Source organism: Crocodylus siamensis, chromosome 2 (assembly GCF_052110815.1).
Source record: "Crocodylus siamensis isolate JL-2025a chromosome 2, ASM5211081v1, whole genome shotgun sequence".
In the NCBI taxonomy this organism is placed as follows: domain Eukaryota; kingdom Metazoa; phylum Chordata; order Crocodylia; family Crocodylidae; genus Crocodylus; species Crocodylus siamensis.
This window is the reverse complement of record NC_143396.1, coordinates 89,600,322-89,626,808: the sequence shown is the minus strand read 5'-3', so window position 1 is coordinate 89,626,808 and position 26,487 is coordinate 89,600,322. Positions and strand designations below refer to the sequence as shown.

Below are 26,487 nucleotides of genomic sequence, written 5' to 3'. Positions count from 1 at the left end.
CTACTCCCCAGTTTGATGTCATCTGCTAACTTGCTGAGGATGCACTCCATGCCATCTTTTAGGTGGTTGATGAAAAGATTGAATAAAACTGGCCCTAGGGCTGACCCCTGGGACACTCAACTTGATCCTGGCTTTCAACTAGATATTGAGCCATTGATTACTACTCTCTGAGCCTGATGATTTGGCCAGTTTTCTGTCTACCTTACAGTCCATCCAACCAGTACTTCCTTTGTTTGCCTGCAAGAATGTTGTTGGAGGTCGTATCAAAAGCCTTGCTAAAGTCAAGGTATATCATGCCTGCTGCTCTTTCCACATCCGCAGAACCGGTCATCTCATTGTAGAAGGCAATCGGGTCGGTCATCCATGCTGACTGTTCCTAATCACCTTCTTCTCCTCCAAGTGCTTAGAGATGGATTCCTTGACAATCTGCTCCTTGCTTTGGTTTGTTTGTTTGTTTGTTTTTTCCAGGGTCTGAGGTAAGACTGACTGGTCTGTAGTTCCCTGGATCCTCCTTTTTCCCTTTCTTAATTATGGGCACTATATTTGCCCTTTTCCAGTCATCTGGGACCTTTCCTAATCGCCATGAGTTTTCAAAGATAATGGCCAGTGGTTCTGTAGTCACATTGGCCAACTCCTTCAGCACCCTTGGGTGCATCACTTTCGTACCCATGGACTTGTACACATCCAGCTTTTCAAATGGTCCCTAACCTGTTCTTTTGCCACTGTTGGCTGCTCACGTCCTTCCCAAACAGTTGTGCCAGGTGCAGTAGTCTGGGAGCTGACTGAGGTAAAAAAGACATTGAGTTACTTCAGCCTTTTCTGTGTTATCTGTCACTAGGTTGCCTCCTCCATTCAGTAAGGGACCCACCACTCTGCCTGACCTTCCTTTTGTTGCTGACATACTTCACATCCCTTGCTACCTGCAAATCCACTTTTCCTTTGGTCTTCCTGATGTCATCCCTGCTTGCCTGAGCAGTACTCTTATACTCCTCTGTAGTTGTTTGTCTAATCTTCCACTTCTTGTAAACTTTGTCTTTGTATTTTACCTCACTGAAGAGCTCCCTGGTAAGCCAAGCTGGTCTTCTGCCATACTTGATAGTCTTCCTGCACATTGGGATGGTTCATTCCTGAACCCTCAGTTTCTTTAAAATACAACCAGCTCTCCTGGACTCCTTTCCCCCATCAGACTGGCCTCCCAGAGGATCCTTCCCATCAGTTCCCTAAGTGAGTTGCCATCTGGTTTTCTGAAGTCCAGGGTCCTTACTCTGATGCTCTCCTTCCTTCCTTTCCTCAGGATCTTGAACTCAGTTATCTTGTGGTCACTGCTGTCCAAGGTGCCATCCACTACTACATTCCCCACCAATTCTTCCCTGTTTGTGAGCAGCAGGTCAAGAAAAGCACAGTCCCTAATTGGCCTCTCCAGCATTTGCACCAGGAAGTTGTCCCCAACACTCTCCAAAAAACTCCTGGATTGCCTGCACACTGCTGTATTGCCCTCTCAGTAGATGTCAGGGTGAACCAGGGTCTGTGATTGGGAAACTTATTCTAGCTGTTTGAGGAAAGTCTCATCCTCCTGGTCTGGTGGTCTATAGCAGACTCCCACCACAACATCATCCTTGTTGCTCTTCCCCGACCCTAATCCAGAGACTTTCAAGAGTCCTGTCTCCAGTTTCATACTGGAGCTCTGAGCAATCATGTAGGTCTTTTACATACAGCGTAACTCCTCTTCCCCTTCTCCCTTGCCTGTCCTTCCTGAGCAGTTTATACCTATCCATGGCAGTGCTTCAGTCAGACAAGCTATCCCACTACATTTTTGTTATTCCAGTTGCATCATAGTTCCTTGACTAGTGTGAGGACTTTTTTCTGCTTGTTTCCCAGGATCTGCATTTGTGAGGTTGCTAGCTGATCTTTCCCTACTTTCTCAGGAAGAATGAGAAGGCCTCCCCTGTTGCCCCCTCCTGCTTTTGCTTCCTCCAGGTCACACACTTCTCCAGTTACTTCAGGGCTTTGGTGGTCTCTATCCCTTGGTGAAGCTAGTTTAAAGCCCTCCTCACTAAGCTAGCGAGCCTGTATTTAATAATGTACTCTATTATGCTTAAAACTGGCTTTTTAACATAGCTGGGGAGACTTCCAGTATCCTCCAGTTGTTATCTATGTAAAAGATGGCAGTGAAAAAAGTGGTGGGCATATTTTGCTGTTCATTTTCCTGTGTGCAGCCTGCTGTATAATATGATATACTGCTATTCTGCATTAATTGACTGCTCAGACCAAACTAAAATTCATAGTTGACTCGTTCTCAATTTGGGAACGGAGTATACTCTCCTCCACTCCACTTTTATTTGATTCCTAGATAAGGAAATTGAAAGTAAGTTGTATTACAGGAAAGTCTCCTAAAATAGTGACTGATATTCTTACTACAAAACTTTTAGATTAGCTTTGTTTCAGCCTCAGTTTGAACAGATGACATTGGTCATTATGCACTACTGTAAATGCAAACGGGTTATTTCTAAGTTTTTTCACTGACAGAATGAGGTTGATTGTTTTTGAAAATTGCAGTTATGAGGCACAGCTATGGTTTATTGTTCCTAATGTCACAGTAGTGGATGATAGTGAGTCATTATGCATGTTACAAAAGTCTTCATAAGCTCCAGTGCAGATCAGGACTTGTTCTGGGCTCTGTGTGAATCCATATCATGAATGATAAAAGCCAGACACAATATCTATATCTAAAATCAGATACTGCAAGCCCATGATGCAACAAATAAATGAGAGCCTTTGTTTTTTTTCCAGACTGTGGAAGTAATCCTCTTATATTCTTTGGAATACCCTTCAAGAAGTTTCTTTGTTGATAAGGAAGTCATGTATAATTTAAACATACAGCAGCACTCAGTTAATGCAACTGCAAAGAGGCAATACAATTATATTTATTATTTAGGCTTTTGAGAGAGTATTCTTTCTCTCATGGAAAGACACAAGCCTGAAAAAAATCACTGGTAGTCGTAGCTGAAAGACAGTGTGCCGAAGAGAGGCAATATAAAGGCACTGCAATCTGAGAAATCCCAAGTGTGTGTTATGCTAAAACGGTCAAAAGAAAATCAATCAAACGCCATAAGTAGTGGTTAATACCAGATCCTGCAGGGAATCATTTACTTGTCTATTTAATTAATTAGAAAACCAATCCTACACAGTAAATCCTCCCCACCCCTTTTGTTTCCAAACATATCTAAATAAAGGATAATAACACGTGAATACCTGAACAGAACAGCTCTGAGTTTTAAGATCAGTCACCTCAGATAGCTTTTTAGCATGTTTAATTTTATGACTGTGCTCTCTTGTAGGATTTGTTTATCAAAAAAAATGGGGGCGAAAGGCTCACCAAGGAACTGGGGACAGTATTTGAAGTCATGAGTTCTCCTTGTGCAAGACTTCGCATAAACTAGAGCAGCCAGAGCCAGTGACTGGGGGGGAGAGTCTAATCTACTATTATTTTTCTTTGTGAAACTCTTGGGGTTCCTAGCCAATGATCAAGACATCTTTTGTGCTATGCACAGTACGCAAACACGCAAATATTTTGTGTCTTAAAGACTTTGTTTATGTTGAGTAAACACCATTTGACCAACCAACAGGTCTGGCAGTGGAAGAGAAGATGATAAAAGCGAAGTCATCGTATTTAATACAATAAGCAATAATTGCAGACTACCAGCTGTCTCACCCAGAGTAATTAACTGACCGTGCAAATCATAAATTAGCACATGGAATTTTGACGAAAGAGAACACACAAAACCTATACTAAGTATTTTCCAAAAGAACTGCAAAGCTTAATTTAAAACTTAATATAACTGTTATAATACTATATTGGGCCAGTTTCTGAAACTTGTACTTGTGTTAGGAATCCACAAGGCAAACAGCCCATCAGCCAGGAGAGAGAGATTCCTGGTTCCAGAAGGAGAACACAAAAGAAAAGCCTGACTGGTCCTGGGAGGTAGACACTGCCCTGGAAGTGTAAAGGTCCTTGTTTCCAAAGCTCTTTATGAATTATGCATTAAATAACCTTTGGAAAAACTGCATAAATAGCATTGGGAGCAAAGAATAGGGTTCTTCATCTGGTACTTGTTTGAGGCCTTCTAAAAGGCCTGTAATACATACCGATATTGTAGTATTGGAAAGCTTTGTCCTGATAGCCTGTAACAGGGAGCCAGAAAATTCCTGTTACTTTAAGAGGAGACAGTAGCAGACTGTTCTGGATCAAGGAGGGCTGCCAGCTAAGAAGCAAGCTAGCTGCTAATGAGCTGCCAGCAAGCAGACAGACTGCTAGATACAGGTGGAGGTCAACTCCAGGAGGGTAACTCACCCAGGGAGTGGAGACAGAGCAGCAAACTGTGCCAAGGCAGACAGGGAGGCAGCTTCTGAGTAAAGGGCTCTGGACAGCTGGGCTGAGCCTTAACAGGGAGAGTACGAGGGTCATCATCAGGCACAGAAGGGGAACACCTCTGTGATTCTGCAGAGCCACATGACCAGGAGGGGTGGGACTTATGCAGCATATAAGCTTAGGTCTTGAGCTCTGCGATCAGTCTGGCCCTGCAAATTGCCAGAGAAGGAACTTTGCCCTGTGGTGACCCTGGCTGAGACTGCTGGAGACCCTGCTACAATGCAGACTAAAAGTAAGGAACTGAGGGCCTTACTAAGAGCCAAAGTTATGCATCCAGTGTGCTTCTGGTTCTAGTTAGTTTTAGCCTGAGGCCTTACCTTTTTTATTACAGTTTATGCCCGTGGTTTCGGTTGTGCTGTCAGGGAAGGTCAGAGGTCCCACTTATGCCGGAGGGGCACCCAGCAGTGGTTGAGCCCCTGCCAAGGGTTGGGCTCAAACTGCAGGTAGGCGGTGGCCAAGACAGCCAAAACTGAGTACTGGTGGTGGCCTGAAGCCAGGAGAGCTAAAGCTTAGTGCCCAAGCAGGGTGGAGATGGAGCCAGAGAGTCCCATGTCTGAGCAGGGTGCAGGCGGGGGCCTGGGGCCCTCATCTCGTGAGGGTCAAAATCAGAGCACTAGGGGGTGGAACTGTGGTCTGGAGGCCCGTAGCCTTGAGTGGGACCAGAGCCCTGAGGGGTGAGACTAGGACCAGGGCCCAAGTTTGTGAAGGATAAGATGGGGGATGGAACCTGAAAGCCAGGTCTGGTACAATGGGCTTAGGCTAAGAAGGCTCAGTGAGAAGGAAAAGGGAGGTGGCCATGCAGGCTGAGGCCCCAACCGGGGAAAGTGATAAAACCATAACACCAATGAAGATCGGTGTGGCCGTAGGGGAGGATGGAGGCCACGAAATTGGACCGTAAGCCAATTAGTGCTCTAATGCACAGATTGGCAGCAAGTGAGAGCTCATTGTGGGAGCCTGGGATGAGCTCCTTTTTTCCAGTTTAAGTAATTACATCAAGATGTGGCAGTCGAAAGGGAAGAGAGGGCTACCCAGAGAGTGTCATAGCCATGGCCCACATTTGCTACATATTCCTATTTGTAACTTTAGCAAATGGCAGTACAGAATTATTGGCTAAAACATATATAAAGATTGGAAGTAGAGGTAGGTATCAGAACCCAGGGTCCCCTCCAAGAGCAGTGCCCAAGTTGTTTGACCATAGAGTTAGGCTGTCACATGTTTACTGTTGTTCTGAAGTCTTTCCTTCTTTCCTTATTGCCTAGCCTTGGCAGTAGCTTTGTGGTCAGGGCATTCTGCTGGAATATAAAAGATGTGGTCTTCCCCTGAGTTGAGGGGTACCTAGAATCTAGCCGTCTCATGTGCTATACAAGTTATTTAAGCACTAGATCATTGAAGGAAGCATTTACTTTACACTCAAGCTTGTGCTAAGAGTCTTTGTTGAGAGGTTCCACGGGCAAGATAGGATCACCAACGTGAGCCCAGTTGCATGAACTTAGCCTTTGCTTGATCTAAGCTGGGGTTGTGAATGGCAAAACGGGACCTGGATCATTGTCTTTATTATCATGATGGATAAAGTTCATTTGAAGTAATTGTATTGGAATGTGGCCTTAATTACTAATCTATACATTCATTTAATAGAAAAGCAGTATTTGGCATACAGAGTCTGTTTCCATTGTATTGAATACCAGCTCCTTTTGAGACCTATCCTATTTTGCATATCTCCTTAAAAGACTTCTTCCAAGAAGGCTGCATATCAAGCTTCTGGGGAACACATGTTGGGCCAGTAGCTCTGAACTGTTTTAAAGCATTCATGGTTCACTTGCCTGTGGAGGTGGCCAGCTCCCATAGTTTTTTTTTAACTCTCACACCTTTGTGGCCACTGTAGACATGGGCTCCATGTATCAGAATGATCATACCTAGCCTCTGCAAAGATCAGCAAGGTGCTGACTGCATGTGTGCTCTTTTCCCTAGCATACTCACTAAGAGCTGGGCTGTGCTATCGCAGGTTTAACCTCTGAAGTTTTAATTTTGGCGACCGTGATATAGCAACTTAGTATAAACATAAATTTGAGGCAAACTAAGAAAGTGAAGGAGGAAGTTCATGGCTGAGTACATCCTACAGAATTCATTTGTGAGAAACTCATTTCCTCCGGAGGCTTCCCAGGAGAAAAGACAGCTGTTGGAACCTTTCATAGCCCATGAAAAAGCAGGTTCAGTCCATCTCCACAACTTTGAGGATCTACAGATGTTAAGTAAAGACATGGTGGTGATCCAACCTACACGTTTAAAACATCTTCATTTTACCTTTCCTGGACCTGGCAAAAAACACTAAATAAAACTTGAAGTTGAAAAGTCTAAAGGAAAAAAATATTTAGAGATGTGTCTCAATGTTGAAGGCCTGCTAAGTGAAGAATCTGCATAATCTTTAAAAGATAGGTATACTATTATGTAGGTTGGACAATTTATTTGGCCAACCAGATTGCCCCTTTCATCTAAGCCATTACATGGCAAATGGGAAAAAATGGAGCCATGGTAATGACTCTATAATTAAGGCTGTACCTAGCATTTTATTCTAAAATCTGCTTTTAATCTCACTGTCCCCTTTTAACCTCCTCATAAATCTGTGTTCCAATTTCTCAATTAAGGTTTCTATCCAGAGAAGGGTTGCTTTTTTGCCAAAGTTTTAATTAGACAAGATATCTGGAACATATGGCAAGTTGGAAAAAATGAGGCTTTTTATTTTTTGGAAATGTCTAACTTATGTCTTATATTAACCATGTCCTTTTTAAGACACCGTGCATTGGATTTATGCAATTGTTCTCAATGACTGCATGTATTCTTAACAGCTTTTGAGAAGTTTGCTCAGTTAACTTGGAAGACTTACTATGCCACTTGAAATTACAAACATTTTGTCAGATCCAGGAAAATTTTTTTAGTCATTTTTCTTAGTTTTCAAAATGTCAGCCTTTTTTTGAAACCAGTAAGGTCAATCTGTTTCTCAGATATAAACATGTAAAGTTAGGTCCCTAAATCCATATACAAGCAGTTGACTTGATAGTTATACCTTTTCTCTAACAAGGCAGGACAGGGTGGCATCCTGCCCTTCTTTTTGCCCGACTTCAGACCAACACAGCTAACTACCTTGGTCAGCTTCTGTCTAAGGAAGAGGCTGCTGGCCTCCTCATTTTGGTGAGGAAAACAGAAGGAGAAAGATGGTGGTAAACCAGGCAAAGGGATACCATACGCATTTCCAATCCACTGTGGATGAAAAATTCAAATATTATTGTAATTTGTGCTAACAGCACGGACCAGGAACTCCCTTTTGTGAGCATTTTTTACTGGTATTGCTTTTGATGCCATTAATAGAGTCATTCTCCATGGTGGTTAGTAATGGTAACACTAGCTAGTGTTGAGAGTCAGCATACAAGCACCTGAAAGCCCTGCTGTGGGAAGTCTTGGAAATGGCTGATGAAACCTCACAGGTGACTTCAGCTGGTTTGGGAAATGATAGGACTAGACCAGCCAGGAATCAGTATGCTATAAACTATTATTTGAATGACTTGTATTCTCACCTTGACAGTTTGCCATGTGCAAGAACCCTTTTCTCATGTGTGTGTTTGTTTTTTTTAATTCTCTTTATAGAACTTGGATGCTCTGCATGACCATCTTGCCACTATTTACCCAGGTATGCGAGCCCCTTCCTTCAGGTGCACTGATGCAGAAAAAGGGAAAGGACTTATTCTGCATTATTATTCGGAGAGAGAAGGACTCCAGGATATTGTCATTGGGATCATCAAAACAGTAGCTCAGCAGATCCATGGTACAGAAATAGATATGAAGGTAAAACTTAATGGCTTATGTAGATTGAAAGTTAGCGTCTTTCGTATTATTGAAAGAGCTGTAAGATATACTACAAGACAGTATTTCGTTATTCTGTCATCCTCTCCGCAAAACTTATTCTGTCAGTGTTCTCAAAAAGCTCTCCAGGTCCACCTAACTCTCCATTAATCCAAAGGCCTTGTGCTGTAATCACCAGCTTTTCCTTGGTCATACATCTATGATGGCTGCACAAAAAGGAAAGGACATAAAAGCTCACATCTTCTTACACTAGTAGGATAGCTGTATGGGACAACTTTCAGGCTGCTTTATGCCACTACAAAATGGCCATAATGCACCACAGGTCTGGGCCAAGAAGTGAACAACATTACCATGTCCCATTGAAACTGGATAGTAGATTTTAAATTCCTCACAGTGTAATTTAGTCAAGATATATGGGGAAATGCATCTTTTTCTATAAGGTGTCATGAAATCTTTAATTAAATTAAGTGATTAGGAACATTTATTTACTTTTCTTGCTTATCTGATAGATTGCAACTATAAGAGCACAGTTCCTCTTTCTGATTACTATGGATTACCGGTCTAGTACTAATGAAAGAAATGTATATTGCTTTAAACTAAAAAATAATACTTTGTTCTACTTTGAATCTAACTCAGGAGTGAAAAATATGGCCTGTGGGCTGCATGTGGCTCACCAATGGATTCTGTCCAGCCTGCATTGCCCTACCTGGCTCAGGCACAGGGGGCAGCCTGGGCCATGGCACGTGTGGCCAATCCCACCACCCCCAGACACATGACTTGGCTTCTCAGCAGCTCCCCAAGCAGCAGCTTGCTCTGCCCAGCTGCTGCTGCCAGTCCACCCTGAACCCACTGCTGGGGCACCATGTAGATGGGTAGGCGGAGTTTCTGTGAAGACCAGCCCAGGAACCTTGTGGGCAGGGTGTGCTTGGCCGGTCAGATGGGATGGGGCTGTGGGCATTCAGGGTGTGGGACAGGTGGGTAGGTCTGGGATCTCAGGGCAGTGACAGCATGGGCCCAGAGCCCAGGGCAGCACTGCAGTCTGCTCCCCACAGATCCCTGTGACAGCTGCCAGTTCCACAGACAGGGACTTGTAGAAAGTGGATTGTGGCTCTGCTATGCACCCTGGCTCTGTACTGTCGCTGCTCCATGATCCTGGATGCTGCTTCCCGCCTACCCGTGGCCCCATTCCATCCACCTGGCTGAGCGCACCATCTGCCTGCTCCATTTGGTGCCCCCAGTGGTAGGTGTGGGGAAACAGGCCTGGGGCTGAATAGGATTAGTTGCCCTTCTTTTACCCCTCCCTGCTCCCACTAAGCCAGGCCAGCCTGGGTTAGCACCCCACCACCCCCAGCCTGCAACAACTCTCACTAACTTCCTAAGTGACCAAATAATTGCCTACCCCAACCTAGTTAAAGCTTGAAAGCAAGGGAGATCTGAAGTATACTGTACTTGCAGTGTAACATTTAACTATGAATGTAAATCACTACTTCAAAAACACATTTGTGTGTTTGTTTACTTAGTTAATCATCTCATATTTAGGGATTGTACAACAAAACAATTACACGGCTTAAGTGATGTATTTTGGGAGACTGGATGACTAAGAGTTTGGTAATGAGACACTTAACTTTTTTTATTTTCAGGTTTCTTCTTAGAATCCAGGTCAAATTTGTGCCTGAAAGTTGGTGATGCCTCAGTATGTTTAGATTCTACCTGTTTGGTGTTCATACTGCAAAACCACCAACACAGTAGGGCTGTGCAGAACAGCACCATTTCGTTTCAACTTTTGCTTCTACGGGACAGTGTTTTGTTTCAAGTTTCGTTTAGTTTTGAAAGCACTGTTCCATTTTGTTTTGTCGAGACTGTTCCACTGTTTTTATGTTTCACCCACAGGATAGAATGGGGAAGCACAAAACTGCCTATAACTTTGTCATTTCTTGTCTGATTTGGATGAAATGTGCAGGCATGGTGGCCCCTGCTGAGGCCATGAAGCCTGCTAGCTTTCAAGGAGATAGGTGCAGAGGTTTCTTGGAAACTACACTTCAAATTGGTCAGAGCAGAACTTGTGATGTGTGTGTGTGTGTGTGTGTATGTTTTCTGTCCTTCCCCCAGAGCACTGGGATTGGAGTGGACCTTGGGGAAGGATCACGGTTGCTGACCAGCTACACAGTCAATATGAGAGCAGTCCTTCCACCCTCTTTCCACCTCCTTTTCCTTACTTTCTGGTTCCCTGCAGGCAACCCCAGCTTGAGCATCAAAACTCGGAACATTTTGACTGCCCTTGTTTCGTTTCAAGGCTGTTTGAAAGCCCTTCATTTCGTTTTGATTTTGCTGTTTCGAGGTTGAAACAGCCGGTGAAATTTTGCACAGCCCTACAATACAGTAGTCATGACTCTGCTTATAGGCACAGACTGAATGAGTGTCAAAATAACTCTCTTGACAGTTCCTCCAGCCCTGTAGATTGGCAAGGGTAGGGTTGCTGTTTAGATTCTGCTGAAATCAGTCTAGTACTTTTTATGCACATTAAATGCATTAAGGATAATTAAATATTGATTATCAATATACTTTTCACTTCTGTGTCATCTCCATGGGCTTTTCTAGAGTTTTTCATTACTATATTGCCATTTAAAGAGAAACTTAACATCAATCTAAGCTACTGTAACTGAGCAGAATTTAATTTAACACAGATGTGGTTTATGAGCCAGAGGCATAGCATCCCCTTAAATGTAACTGGCACATCTGTACTGCTGTGCTCTGTATAGTACCCATTGCTTACATTATGTTTTACAAGTTACATTAATTACATTTCTGTGTGATGTTTTGCTAATGGAACATCATCCCTAATTACCACAAATATTAAGTCCCACTCAAAGGTTGGGATGTGCAATTTATCCTGAAATAAACATTTCTCTACCACTGTTAGCTAAGAAGGGCTATGCTTTGTGACCCTTAATTGCTTTAAATATCACTGTTTCCCAAATGCTCTCAATGACTTCAGTGGCATTTTTCATGGAATAAGATACTACTTAGTCTGTGTATAGGGTTAAAATCTGCCCATTAGCATTACAGTCACAGTTTTATTAATGCAAAAAACCAGTAATTTTCTCTTCATGCTGAGGTCAGACATTAATACAAACTGTTCTCAGAATGAGCAGTTTAAAGCTAGACAAAGTGGCTGGTCTGCTACTGGGGTATGTAAAATACTCAGAAAAGCAGGATCTGAAAAAATGTTAAGAGATGATTTTCTTTCATTCTAATTCTGTGAACCTTGTATTCTGGGTTATTTAGCATTTTAGTGTTTCCATCTTCCAGATTTTCGAGTAACATTTTTAAGAAATTCATAATATGTTCCCCCATGCTCCACATTACTGGTTCTCAACCCTTCTAGACCCAAGCCGTCTGCTATAACGCTTCTGAATTTAGCAGCACCGTCTGGATTGTGGGCAGAGGGTGCCCCTCATTTTCCATGTGCAGGGAAGATATATTCTGTGCACCTTTGCCTCTGTACAAAGCTTGAGGATACCCATCGCCCCCAAGAAGTGCAGTGCCTGGATTAGCACTTATTATATCTTGTCCATGGTGGTAGCATTGCTGGAGTGGGCTCTCAGGCAGGCTAGCAGCAACAGCCCCATGGCAGCTTCTCTTGTCAAGCTGGGCCGTAGTAGGGCACCCCCTTCCTGCTGCAGATGCTTCTTGGTACTGCATCACACAGTATCTCCCAGAAACAGAGATACAACATCCATAAAGGGATGTCATGGCACCCTAGTTAAAAATCTGTGCTCTAGAAACAAATCGAAATAGGAAAAACTCTAAAGGCCATCATCCACTCTTCTTCACCCACCCAACAGTCCCTACTCCAACATACCTTTTCCCCTCTCCACATATTCTTCAACCGGCTCCATTTTCAAAAGCTTTGAGAATTCACTTCGCCCTGAGGGTCAATGCAATTTGGATCTGTTGGACCTAAAATAGGAAGGAGCCACAGTGTTTAGGGCTTTATAGGTTAAAAGTGATACCTTGAAACAAATAGGAATTGGTATACGTTTTATGAACAAATGTAATGTGGCCATTTTAGAAGCACTGCAAAACCAAATAAGTGTTTGGATTATGCAATAGCTGAGGCTTCCAGGTGTAGTGTAGATTAAGTGTATTATAGTGATTTGATTTTGAGGTAATAAATGCTGTATTGGTCAGATTGTAAGTCTAGCACGTTTTCCTCCAGAAGAACCACAACATAGCACTTGACTTCCATGCAGGGTTGACCTGTAATTGGTTCCTCTACACTCCTGACTTTCGTACTTGCAGCATATTTATGCCTGTTATAAAAATACTAAGTCTGAATTTCAGCGCAATTCTCATTTTAGTATTTTCAGTGTGTTTAACCCTTTGGGTCATTTCCTTATTTATTTGATTCTCTGATTTTTGTAAGGACACTAGCATTCCAAGGTCTCTATCTGTTTATCAACTTATAGTGGGGGGGTGAACAGTTTTTTCCTTAAATTGAACATCAAAATGTGGGGTTGAATTATATGCAGGGTCAACTTTATAATAAGAACAATACATGAATAGTTGTACTGAATTGCATGCACAAGTATTGGATGTACAGACACATCCAGTATTATCTAAAATGAAACTCGGGCACTGCCTCTGAAAAACCCCAGGCTCTGCCATGTGTTGCATAAGTTAGTTACACTGTCCTGGTCATATGAAATGAAAGTGTAGAGTAGGACTCCACCATAACCTGAGTCCACTACAGCGTGACTGCTCACAGACTTGTTATAGATGGAACTGGAGAGTCCGAATCCTGCCTGAGAGCTCGGACGGAAGATGAGCAATTGCCCACTACTGCTCTGTACTTTCTCAAAAGAAAAAACCAGAACTACTCAAAAGTAACGTCTGTTTACTGGAGTGTCATCAAAACCTCCTGGTCAGTGGAACTGCATGCAACTGATAGATCTAATGATGTCAACATGGATGTCTGTTTTTCCATCACCAAAAGACCTAAGTAGCACAATCCCCATATTGAAGCCTGGCCTAGGAACTATGCTGCAATTCCTGGTACTTCAAAGCACATATTTCATTAAATACTCCTTAGCATCTGGTGGATTTTAGGGGTAGAGCAGTATAATCACAAGTGAATTTAATAAAAAAGACATAAATGTTGGAGGGGGAGTTTAGACAGCCCTACCTAAAATTTTGACTGACGTCATTGCAGCCAGGCCTCCATACAGGATGAATATTATGCTCTGAAACAGGTATTTTAAGTCCAATTTTTACAAAATAAGGCTGCCGGCCACCCCACTTGTATTGACTGAGACCATTTTCAGAGCAGAGCAGGCTGACTTTCACAGCATTGTATGTGGTAAGAGACCTCTCTAATGTGCCAGGATCTGCCGCTGGTGAATTCCCAGCCTTGCCATGTGTGATCAGTGGCATTCATATCTCAGCTGATATTCGGCTCTATAAAACATTCATGTTCCCACTTCTCCTGAGTGGAGTTTCATGAATCAGAGATAAAATTGCATGTGTTTTCTTTTACTTGCATTTCTTTGTGATCTTCTGCTGAAAGAGGAAGATTGGACATTAATGTTGATGAGTTTTTGTCTGTTAGGTGCCTTCAGTAGCATTATAATTTTTTCCCCACCCCAAATTAATTGGTGCGAGTGTTACTTGCCTATTCCTGTTCCTCTTCTTGCCCTAGAGGCTTTCCACACCACAATGGAATTTGTAAGAGTCTGTCACTGGCTCCTGATGCAAAATCTGAGTTTTAATATTTTTCCAAAAGGGGTTAAGATTTTAACCCTCCAGGCTGCACAGAAACTTCCCGACCACATGAGGGGAAAAAGAAATATTGAGACGAGTACATTGTTTTGTTTTTATTCATCTGAGACTATTATATCATGAGGATGACCAGCCAAATAGAATTGTTGCTTCACAGATTTCCTAGGATTTGTAAATCCATAATGTTGTTCAAGATCATCTTGCTACTGATTGTAATAGAATTTTGATGCCACAGAACTGAGCCGATGATCCAGTTAGTTGTGTAAGGATGATCAGACTGGGTGATTGCTGACACTAATAGTCAAGAACTTCCCAGGCTCATACAGAGAATTTGCAGTTCAGTGGGAACTGCAGTTCATTGCCAGATAAAGGTATTCTCCTAGTTCTAACTCTGGGGTTTGAAACTGTTTGACCATAGCATTTTCTTAACATTTGCTTTGTATTATGATGCACCAAATACTTGCTATTACTCCCCAAGTAACAGCCACTTGGAAATAGCTAAATCAGAACTTGTCAAGTAGCGTCATTCAACGAGGATTGCTAATACAAAGCCAAGGATCCCATCCTGTATTAAATCATGGATAGCTGAAGTCTGACTATATAGAAATAATACACTGACAAACAGGATCCTTGTGCAGTGATACTTCTTCCTTCTGAGAAATAAATGAAAGTGAAATCAATAAGATGAAGATTGAATATATTGATAAATCTATTTTATCCCGGCCTTCATTTCTCTTCAAGTATGTTGCATCGTATGAAGTTTAGTGGATAATATGCAACTTCTCAGTATCCAGAAGCTGCACAAGAAGGTACCATGGGACCCATGTTGCCCTATCTTCCCCACGTGCTCTGGTGTCCCATCTGCTGCACCATGCTCCTGGGCACCCCATCACACTCTAAGCTTCTTGGCCACTGCCTTCCCTGCTGCGCTGCACTCCTCAGGCACCCTGATCCATGGGCTTCTCTGGTACTGCAGATTGTAGTGTGCTATAATGCACTGGCCTACCCCCTGGGGCTGGGGAATGGAAGCCAGAGGGAGACAGAGCCTGGACATCCCTTCTGTTGTTGCAGCCAAAGTGATGGGAGTGGGGGGAGCAGTAACCAGGTGGGAGCACAAGGACTGCAGTTGAGCCTGTTACAGTTCCCTTGCAACCCTTGGGCCATCAGTTGAACAACTCTGATATATATTTAGCATAGAATGCCGCTGTGTACAATATGTAAATAAGTTGCAATGCTATTTGCTTTTTTAAAAGGTGAAACTCATCTTTTTCTGTGAGATTCTTAGAATATGCCAGTAATTTCAAAATGCTTCGTGTTGTGCCTAAAACAGGTGTGCTCTCAAGTGTCTTGGGAGAGATATTTACTATTGTTTGTACCAGAACAAGGGGTTTTTCAAAATGGTCTGCGTCTTTAGTATTGATGTAACTTTACATTTATCTGAGCAGGAACTGAAGATACTGAAGATATATTTTGTTGTGAAGCACAGGAGAGGGAACTGGGTAGATGCTGTATATTCTCTTTGAAACCTGAATGGTGATTTGTCTTGATTTTAACTGCAGTTGCCATGGTGATTGAGCTCCTAGACGTTGTAGGTTGACGTCACTAACCAGCTAGAACCACTGGAGGAAGCAGAATTAAACTTGATTCTTGGCTTTGTCACTGTTGATGTTGGTCTGTCATTTATCAAGCATTTGTCAGCATATTCTCCAGTGCTATTTGCATATCGTTGGAATTCTGTGATTTTCATTTATAATACGGTAGGCTAAGTGTTGCTCTCATCTATTCAAGATATACCCTATTGTTACTTGGTCAGAATCACTTTGGGCCACATCCTCAATTTCAGTTTACACCAAATGAAAACTAGCTCTGTAGGTTTCATTTGAATTTACACAAATGAAACTGAGTGCAGAATTTAGCCAGATTTTTAAATACTTGAAAGTCCTTATTTAAATAGACGTGCAAGTAAAGGATTAAGGTACTGCAGGAAAAAGGGAATAGAATGTACTTGGTATGAAACCGGTAGGATTGTATAGATATTTTTATAAACATCTACAAAAATATTGTGCATAATGTGATCCTTGCTGTGCATTTTGAATCATTCTAAAACATTCTGCATAACATTTATATTCTATTAAATTCTTTAATATAAATGCTTTGAAAAAGTCAAGAGAAAAGATGCATTTTTTTAAATCTTTTTGATCCCTATTAGGTAGTGTTGGATTTTTTCTTCAGGGACAATTTTAACCTGTTTTGAGATTCTTTAGTAGAGAGTTTGGTAGAAGACCTGCCAGACTTTATAAGTGGTGAAAATTATGAGAGAAGTAAATAATGTTAGCTGAACGAACGGCTCAAGATTACCTATCATAAATTGTGTATCCATTATCTGAGTTATTCACAGAAGATGTGCTAAAACTCTTTCTCTGGGAATTGATATGATTATGGCCACTATCAGGGAAAGAACAGTTTGGCAAGGAGGAAAGAGAGGGGTGTTGGTACCTCTGGAAGACAGATGCTGACTGCAGATATTTGTTCAGAGTGAGGCAGATTGGAAGGCATCTCCTAATGATGTGGAATGGGAATGAGTCTCTTAATAGGTGTTGCAACCGAGAGACAATTTCTTCTTCGACCCCTTCTCTGTCATATGAGGGAGGTGTGTGAATTTTGGCATTGGGCTTGGAACCAGGTTGATAGGATGGAAGGTTGATGGCAGCCCTGCACCAAACAGAACAGATAACTATAGGAAGGATAGCCTATACTGGATCAGTAAATGCCAGATAGTTCCCAGTCGTGTTACTTAATAATGTTGCAGATTAGGGAAACTGTAGTGGAAACGTAACATTCTGTTCTCACTAGGAGGGTAGTAAAGCACTGGAACAGGTTACCCAGAGGGTGGTAAAATCTCCATCCTTAGAGGTTTTTAAGACCTGGCTAGACCAAGCTTTGGCTGGGATGATCTAGGTGGGGATGGTCCTGCTTTGAGAAGGGGGTTGGATTAGATGACCGCCTGAGGTCCCTTCCAACCCTAATTTTCTATGATTTTCTATATTCAGTCTTTTAGGGTATATGGCAGGGCACTGTTTGTGCCTGCCACTTTAAGGGCCTGGAGCTGTCAGCTGCCAGGTGCCTGATGGGGGCAGCCATTTTGAACCTAGGGCTGCTCATGTAAACAGGGCAGTTCTGCTGCTGGAGGCCAGGCAACAACACTGCCTGGCTGGGGGGCTGCTGGTATCATCTAGAGGTAAGGGAGGAGCTGTAGGGGATGGTCAGGAGGCTCCTGGTCCTGGGCATGACCTAAAACTGCTCCCTGCTGGGAGTGGGTGGCCTGGTGGGGCTCTCAGTGGCATGGGAGCCCCCAGGAAATGCCAGGCCAGTTACCACCCTGGTGAAAGGTGGGTTGGGGTGCCTTAACCCCTAGCTCCTACAACCAGGTGGTTTACCTCTTGTTTGGAGGGCCTGGAGGGTGGACCCCTAGAGAGAGAGAGAAAAGGCCATAGACTCATGCCTGTCTGAACTTCCCCTGACTGGTCCATGCTAGGGCCAGGACTGGAAGGGTCAAAGGGCTGGGGGCCCACTGCAAGGAATGCCCAAGAGCTGCATGCTTGGGGTCCCAGCTGGCCTGGAGGTGGGTCGGGGCTAGTAGCCAAAGGTCCCGGGGGACCACACCTGAAGGGGAAGTGGTTCAGGGAGCTATGCTGCCTAGTATGAAGGCGGATGAGACTGCCTGAAGAGAGGAATCCAGGCAGGGTTCAATTAGGAGTATTCTGGGGCCCAGTGTGGGGGGCCAGTGATGATGATAACATCTAGATGCCATCAGCAAGGCTTGGCTGCGGTGTAGAGGAGGAATGGAGCTGCAGATAGCACCCCCTGGCATCGGGGCAGAAAATGGGCAGCCTCCGACATAATTGCATCAATGAACTAATTCACAACAAGGTGTGGCACGTGAGAAAACGGCTGGTTAGCCCAGAAACAGGTGGGTGGACTACAGTGAGATTGGCCCAGAGCAGGCCCCTTGTTACAGGGTAGTTTTTAGAAAATCAACTGCAGGAATCCAATTTATAGGTACATTATATACAGAGAGTCCATAATAATTTAACTTGCTTACTGCTTTTAACAGGTGCAGATGAATTTGCTTTCCTCTAGGGTTTGGTCCAAATTCCATTCAAATTAATGCAAAGGTTCTCATTGATGGCTTTGGCTCAGGCCTTTAGTTGTTTTCTTTGCTTCTTTTTCTACACAGGCAGAAGGCAGGCCAGGGTGGTACCTTAAGGGTACTTTTTTACACATGTTCCAGGGAGTGGGGGGAAGCGCTTTAATTAGAGCGGCTCCAAGAGCCACTTTAATTAAAGCTCCACAGCAACTCATGTTTCACATCCCTGCACTTCAAAATGGCTGCGAGGGCACTTAAACTAAAGCTTGTTTGTGGGGATGCTGATATGCGAGACATGGAGGCTAGCTGGATTGTGGTAATTGTCATGCTCCAGCAGACTCAATTAATGGAGTCTGCTTTGATGTGCTGTAATTATACCACGTCAGAGGAGCCTCTGCACTTGTGCATAGGTACCCTTAGAGACTGGTTCAGAGAGACATGAGGTTTTGGGGGGGGGGGGGGGGTTTGTAGAGGATGATAAAATAGTCTGTCACCCAAAAAAAAAAAAAAAAAAAATCATGCCTCTTTGAACTAGTTAGTCTCTAAGGTGGCCCCCATCTAACTTTCTGCCTGATTTCAGGCTAACCACTTCTCTGTTTTCCACACGTTTAGTGGCATTGTTGTCTTATTGAGTACAGGAATGTTTGTTTGTGTGTCGCTTTTTCTATCGTCACAATTGCCCTTTACAGTGCTGTTTGTTTGAGTGCTCACTTCAAAGCCAGGATTATGCATTCTGATGGCAGCCTTATGCGATTGTGACACATTTTGCATTCTGTAAAGATAGGGAAACTTGCCAGCACTCATACACAATAGGTGGCTGGCCTTATCAATTGAGGAAGCTTAATGTATCTTTGTAGGATCAAATCTCAAGCCTTGCTAGACATTTTCAGATTAATCTATTTATTTTTAGTAGCATTCATTCCTTGCCTTGTCTGACAGGAGTTTTGAAAATAACATATGAATGATTTGTTTAAGTAACATCCTTTGCTTTCATGCATTCATTTATGAAGTTAGGGAATACTGGGTTCAGACATGGGAAAGACCTCCTGCTCCATCTGCTAGGTCATGGTATTTTGCCAGCATAGTTTGTCTTGCCATTCCCTAGGTCAGATGTATATGCAGTTATGTATTTGCCTGACCAGGGTGTAGCCTACTGTGTGTGGTCAGTAGCTGTGTGGACGTGTACCATGCTGTGCATGTAGGAAGATTGCAAACTGTGCATAAGGACCAAAAATGGCAGTTGCATGGCTAGGTAATTGCCATTTGGGCACATAAAGCGAAATGGGATTCTGCGGTTTGTATCTCAGCTGTATTTTTGTGCTTAATGTAGTCCCACTTGGCTAGTGCAAATAAAAACAGCCTCAGCCCAATAGAAATGAGGAGCAGGACAAAAGACATGCAAGTGGAAGAGCTGTTCCTGTTATTTAACACGTGATTGCAAGTCACAAGTCCTGGCTTCTGCTCTGTTGTAGAACTGCTCTCTTTGCCGCTGTGCCACACAGCTTTCTTCTGTATAACATAGAAATATTTGTAAACACTAGTATCATTATTACATTTTAGGTCCTAATCCTTTGATGCCTACAAAGTCGTTTGGATAGTTAAACCTCCTGGTGCTGTAAAAGCACAACATAGTTTTACCTTGCACAGATGGAAAGGATTTTTGGTAATGCCTCTGTCTGTGTGTATGTAACTGATATTACCAAACAGCAGTTACAACCAGGCATAGAAAGGGAAAGACCCTGTAATATGCTGCAAATATTAGTGATTACATTTCAATGTTCGAAGCCATGTGTACTTATGTTTTCATTTTGAAACTGTCAAAAGTAGATTAAGCCTAAGAGATTTGCCATTTTAGGGCTCATACAGGCCTTTGTTCCCCTTCTTTTTGATCCTGTCTGGTGATTTTAACATTTTGGTCTGGGATTAAAAAAACAAACCAAAACAAAAAAACATTTAAGTCATTCTTGAATCCATGCTTTATATCATCAACAGGATTTATTAAACACTTGAATAGGGATTTTGCTGTATCAGGCCTACTTTACACCTTGTTGAAGCCTGTAGATTTGCTCACTATGTGAAGGTCTGATATAAAATTCTCTAACATCTATAGAAAGCATCTCATTGATTTCACTGAGCTTTAGATCAGGCCTTAATTGAGAACAGAACCAGTACTGATATGTTACAATAAATTGCTGCTAAACAGTACTGCACAAATAGAATTATTCCATCTATTACATTTAATTAGGTTTGGAAAGGAGGTGAATTTGGCCTCACTACATAAATTATGATATTCTGTTAGGCATCTGTTTTAATTTTATCATGATATATGACTCTTCATGGAAACAAAATTATCCCTATTCATTTCATTATTCTAATGAATTTTGAGCAACATTGTTGAACTGGTATCCTGAGCTCAAGAAATTACACTGCAAGTTAGTTAATATAACATGTAAAATTATGTTTTTAATATGAAACACTAGCAAATATGATTTGGCAAAAACTTTTTTATTTTATTAGTTGTAATTATGGGGCCAGATAATGCAGCCATTACTGTCTTTCTGAATAAGGATTACAGATTCAGACCCCTCATTTCCACACAGCCCTCCCTACTACACTAGGCAGAAGACTTTGTTCATTTTCTTTTCCTATGATCCATAATTAGGGACCTACATAAATTGCAGTTTCTCAATTTTCACAGAAACCATGAAAAACAGGAGTGATCACAAAAAACAGTGTTTCCTGTGATAATTTTTTTTTTTTTTTTTGCATGGACCTACCCTTCCCCTTCCCCCTAAATAAAAGCTTACCGGAATACAAAGAAAGCATGGCAATCCCTGCAGCCATAGACCATGTGGTTTGAGAGAGAATTGGTGAGAGGCTGAGCTAGTGATGTAGGCACCAGTCTCAAGGAAGCAAAAAGCACGGGTCACTGGGGCGAAGCTGGAATAGTGGCCGGCCTCCTGGAACTCCCGCTCGGCCTCAATCCGGGATCGGGGTGGGGGGGCACTTTCAGCAAGAAACCTGATACAATGCTGTAGCGACACTGCAGTCTGAAGATGAGTGATTGGCTTCTTGTCCAATCAGCAGTGAGTGGGGGGACACTGTGAAATCGGCTCTGCCTGCCACAAGTGGCCCATGAAATACTTCAATCTTGCTGCAATTTAGGTAAGTCCCTATCCATAAAGCTTGTGATATTAGTAAGGACCACTCCTAATAATCAGTTTATCAACCCAGCTGTGTGAAAGCAGACACATTAACATGAGTGGAATAATTTTTTTTCAAGAAGAAAACATCTGGTTTATTTAAAATGCGACCATCTATTTATACTCAAGCTGCAGAGAATGGGAAAAACCACTCGCTCGTCTTCAGTTTATTTCTACAAGTGTGGGCTTTGGGATCGTTTCTTTGTTCCTAGGCCATACAGAAGATGTTTCCTGTTTCACATGCATTTTAGGTTTGATTCAGGTTCATGGGTATAGGGTGGTGCAAATTGCTTCTAGAATAAGTAGAAGCTACTCCAATGAGGAAGCAGTCTTTTGCTCACAAAGAGGACAAATGACTGCTTACCCTTGGAAGTTCATGAGAGTAGGGCAGCTTTGTACTGCAGTTGATTCCATGGTGAGCTTGCAGAGATGAGTCCAGAAATGGGCAGAACAGCCTGCCCATACCATGCCCTCTCTGCAGTCAGCATTGCTTTTTTTTTTTTAGCTCCATTGACCAAGTATAGGTTCCATACGTAGGTAGAGATGCAGATGCAGGTGACTTGAGCAACACAAAGCCTTCTGGACTGGGTTTCCCTCGCAACAGATCCTATGCCAACAGAAACCAATCTTACCTAAGACTGAATCCCCTACTTAGAAGGCCTGGAGTTAGTATAGAGCTATTCATTAAATATAATTTATTTAAATAATGTAATTATCCAATTTAATCAATTTAATTTTAATTATTTATTTAATACTAAGAGCAGATGCTTAAACAAAGAAATGATCATTCCCCTCAAATTACAGAAGTTTTTTTTATAACTAGGGATGCAACTAGAGTACCTTGTTTTTGGAAGAGCAGAAGTCATCCTTTGACGTTTATTTATATAATGTCTAAATGTGTTTTTTGTCCTTGAAATAAGATTCCTTTTATAAATATGGGGAAAAGACTTTTGCCACCTGCAATGTTTCTTCTTCTTTGTCCAGGTAATTCAGCAGAGAAGTGAAGAATGTGACCACATTCAGTTTTTGATTGAAGAGAAAGAATCTAAGGAAGAGGATTTTTATGAAGACCTTGACAGATTTGAAGAGAATGGTACCCAGGAATCTCGTATCAGTCCATATACTTTCTGCAAGGCTTTTCCTTTCCACATAATATTTGACAGAGATCTGGTGGTCACACAGTGTGGCAATGCTATATACAGAGTCCTTCCTCAGGTCAGGCCATTATCTTTAATGAGCAGTTTAAAAATGAATATTATATTTTTTAAACAATACAAACGCTGGTTTGGTTTCATATATGCTTATATATTACAGTATGATAATAGATTCTGCAGACTAATTCTGAAGACATTTTAAATAACATCTGGGTTTGTTTTTGTCCTTCAGAGTGTTTAATCTTCATCTAACAGTGCTGTTCTACTCTGAAACGGTACACAAATTACACCTTGTTCCCTGACACATCGTTCTCTCTACGTATTCAGGGGTTATTATTTTCAAAAGAAGAACTATTTCCCTAATTTAAGGCCTACAAAGCCAACATAGCTGCCAATTGAATATTCCTTTGACTTGTAAATCAGCACTGATTCTTACTACGTTCTGATTAGAGAACCAGACTCTTAAGTTTGATGTATGTCTATATACCTGATTCAACACAATTGTTCTTTCCTGCTGTTTTTTATATTACAGTAGTACCCACAAGCTGCAGTTAAGATTACAGCCCTATTGTACTATGTATTGTGTATGTATACATACAGCAATATGAAACATTAGACCAAATACAACTAATAAATGCAGTTAATTATATATGGGAAAGGAGAGGGAGAATAAGAATAGTATTAATGATATTATGTTGGCTAAGAATACATGAGCATACTTTGCTGATGTTACAGAATAATCATTGTGCTTTGGTGATACCTTAAAACTGGGACGGACTTTCAGAAGGATTTGAGAACAGATCAGAGGTTTTACAGATTTTTCCCAGTGGCTTTCATTGAACACGTGTAGCTAAGGAATAGTGGGGTTTAGCCCACAAAGTGTTTGTTGCTGGAGATGTGACATGAAAGAGCGCAGCCTGATGTTATGATTCCATGGTGAGCTTGCAGAGATGATGATTAGAAAAAAACAGTCTTTATATTTGTAAAGTAATTTTGAGGGCCAGCAAATATGCACCTGCAGTGCTGTTTTTTCAAGTCACTTACTGAGGTAGAATTCTATACGGGCACTGCATTCATGATATGAAAACGTTAAATGAGTCAGATACTTTACATGAGGCATGTGCCCACATAGTCTCCAGATAAATTCCTATAAATCGCTTCCATTTTGTATTGTATATAAACGGGGAAGAGCTATAATCACTGTATGAATACCTTCTGGTTGTAGAAAAATCTGTGTCTTATTTATGTCCTAGCTTCAACCTGGAAATTGCAATCTGTTGTCAGTTTTCTCCTTGGTTCGGCCTCACATTGATATTAGCTTCCACGGAATCCTTTCGCATATCAACACTGTCTTTGTACTGAGAACCAAGGTAACCAATTCATTTTTGTTTGGCTTTTATAGCATTATCTCTGTAGAGCATATTTCTAAGGGCCTGAAAACCTTGGGGCCCTATGGGAAAATGCAGGAAAAATCCTTTACACAATAGTAAGCCCCAAATTCATTTTGAATCTTGGATTAAGAAAATGAATTCATGAATATATACATACTCATAACAGTGGAACATTCTGCAGGCACGGGGAGGTGCCTTACTTATACAATGATTTCCTGTGCTAAGATCTTGCTCAGCGACAGCCTTCCTTCAAGAGTATTAGTGAAAGGACAAAGAATTGCTGCATAATAATTTGCAAACCAGATGTGATATGCTGCTGCTTTTGCCATTAGATGTGTCCTCCTCAACCACAGCTTGGCCCTACTTCCTACTCTGTAGACAGGGTAGTATAGCAGTAATGCTAGTTCTGTGTAAACCAGATGCAGCATGTGAAATATCAACAGTTATATAAGGTAGCCTCATTAATTCACTGGACATTGCATCTGGGTAAGGAGGGGGCAAGGAGATTCTGTATGCAAGAGGTAACAACTCACAAATGAGGAGGCCAGAGCCAACAAAATGTGTGGCCACAAACTCAAAGCATCAGCATCATACTGCTAACAACAAGCATGGTGGGGGGGGAAAAAAGGAAAGAGCAGTGTACATGCCAAGTCTTTGTGAAGAAATTAGAAGAAAATGGAAAGCAGTAGTCATGTAAGTAAAGAAGGATACCAAAGGAACACAGGCTACCATAGAAGAGCTAAACATAAGGTATTTTGACATGTTCATGTGACCAGTTCATATAGTTCTGATTGTAATTCATTCTATAAGCAGCAATCCCCTACTGAAGGGGAGTAGAGGGGGGGGAGGAGTGCATGCATGCATGTGAGTGCTCCTGTTTCTAGTAGAGTAACACCGATATCAATGTTCTTGTGTAATAACTATGCCTTTTTCATTACAAGGAAGGGTTGCTGGATGTAGAGAAGTTGGAGTGTGAAGATGAACTAACTGGCAGAGAAATCAGCTGTTTACGTCTCAAAGGTCAAATGATCTACTTACCTGAAGCGGATAGTATTCTTTTTCTTTGTTCTCCAAGGTACTTTAAGCAGTAAGAGGTCTGTAATACTGGTTTCTTTCTGACCGTGCTTAACCACTGGCGAGTTGCCTTTGAAAGTATGACTAGGGAAGCTTACTGGACCAAATGCTGATCTCTGCTATAGTGGTGAAATAACACTAAAAAGAACTGTAAAACAGGTTTTCAGCTGATTCCATGTGCTTGGACAAGACGCACTGATTTTTCAGTATCAACAAGAAAAATAGTTCTGGAAAATATATTCTCACATAATCCAGGTAGTGATCATCACACTGTTACACAAGACTGAAGTGAGGCTGCCCATAGCCCAGACAGTAAGGGTAGGATCCACAATGGCATGGATAAACTGATGAATAGGTCCAAAATTAATCATATGAAATACAACAAGGGCAAGTGAAAAGTCCTGTACTTGGGATGGAATAATTGCATGCATAGATACAACTTGGGGAATGATTGGCTAAGCTGCAGTACTGCAGAGATGAACCTGGGGATTACAGGGACTGCTGAATATGAGCCAACAGTGTGTTCTTGATAAAGGCATATATACTGGACTGTGTTAATAGGAGCATCATTTGCAAAATCAAGGGAAGTGATTTTTTTCCCCTCTTCCTTCAGCACTGGTGAAGCCACACTGGGAGTATCATTTTCAGTTTTGGGCCTCATGCTTCAAGAAAGATGCAGACAGATTGGAAGGAGTCCAGCAGACAGTGACAAAAATTGTTGGAGACCTGGGAAACAGACTTACGAGAGGCTGAAATAACTAGGGTTGTTTATTCCATAAAAGAAAAGCCTTGAAGGGGATGTCATAACTGTCTTCAGATACCTTAAGGGTGATTAGTAAAGAGGCTGAAGATAGACTTTTCTCTATGTGTGTAGAAGACTGTTCTAGGAGGAATGGCCTCAAACTACAGCAGAGGAAGTTCATGACGTAGATTAAGAAGAAATTTTCAAGAGCAGTTTAGGTAGACATTTGACACCGGTGGTTTAGTAGGGGAAGATTTTGCCTTGAGTTGGGTTAGACAAGAGGCCCCTTCCAGCCTTACTTTTCTTTGATCTTTGATCTATCCAAAAAGCATAGAACTTAATTTGAGGTAAAGGAATAGGCCTCACAGCTGTCACCTCTAATATTTTTATATTGTAATTGAAGAGACACAGGGTCTGGAGACAAGTAACACCAGCTGTACAGCAGGTTTCAGCAATGCTGCTATTTGATTATTATTCCATGAATTTTTAAAAAGATATCTATTCAGACAGTTGATGTAAGATATACCGTATTTACCTGAATCCAAGATGACTTTGAATTTAAGATGACTCCTCAATAATTATAATCTATCCACTGCTGTGGGGGTAAAGCAGTGGTTGGGCGGGGTACGAGGCAGGCAGCCTGCCCCTTGCCCTCCCTGCCTGCCGTATGCACCCTTGCCATTTGCCTCCCCCTGGTGCCTGCCACCCCAGCTG

General features: G+C 42.0%; 1 protein-coding gene across 4 annotated transcripts in view; it reads left to right on the top strand.

Annotated features, from left to right (window-relative positions):
* The window catches only part of GUCY1B1 (guanylate cyclase 1 soluble subunit beta 1), an 80,486-nt gene that overhangs the window by 36,666 nt on the left and 17,333 nt on the right, over positions 1–26,487 (top strand). For all 4 annotated transcript variants that reach the window (XR_016440762.1, XM_090036313.1, XM_090036314.1 and 1 more), the window contains exons 5-8: positions 8,069–8,266; positions 22,397–22,627; positions 23,820–23,936; positions 24,899–25,032. Coding sequence is in view for 3 of the 4 variants with exons in the window: in XM_090036313.1 (XP_089892439.1) it covers positions 8,069–8,266; positions 22,397–22,627; positions 23,820–23,936; positions 24,899–25,032 (680 nt within the window). In the remaining variant the exon portion in view is untranslated. The remainder of the gene's footprint in view (positions 1–8,068; positions 8,267–22,396; positions 22,628–23,819; positions 23,937–24,898; positions 25,033–26,487) is intronic.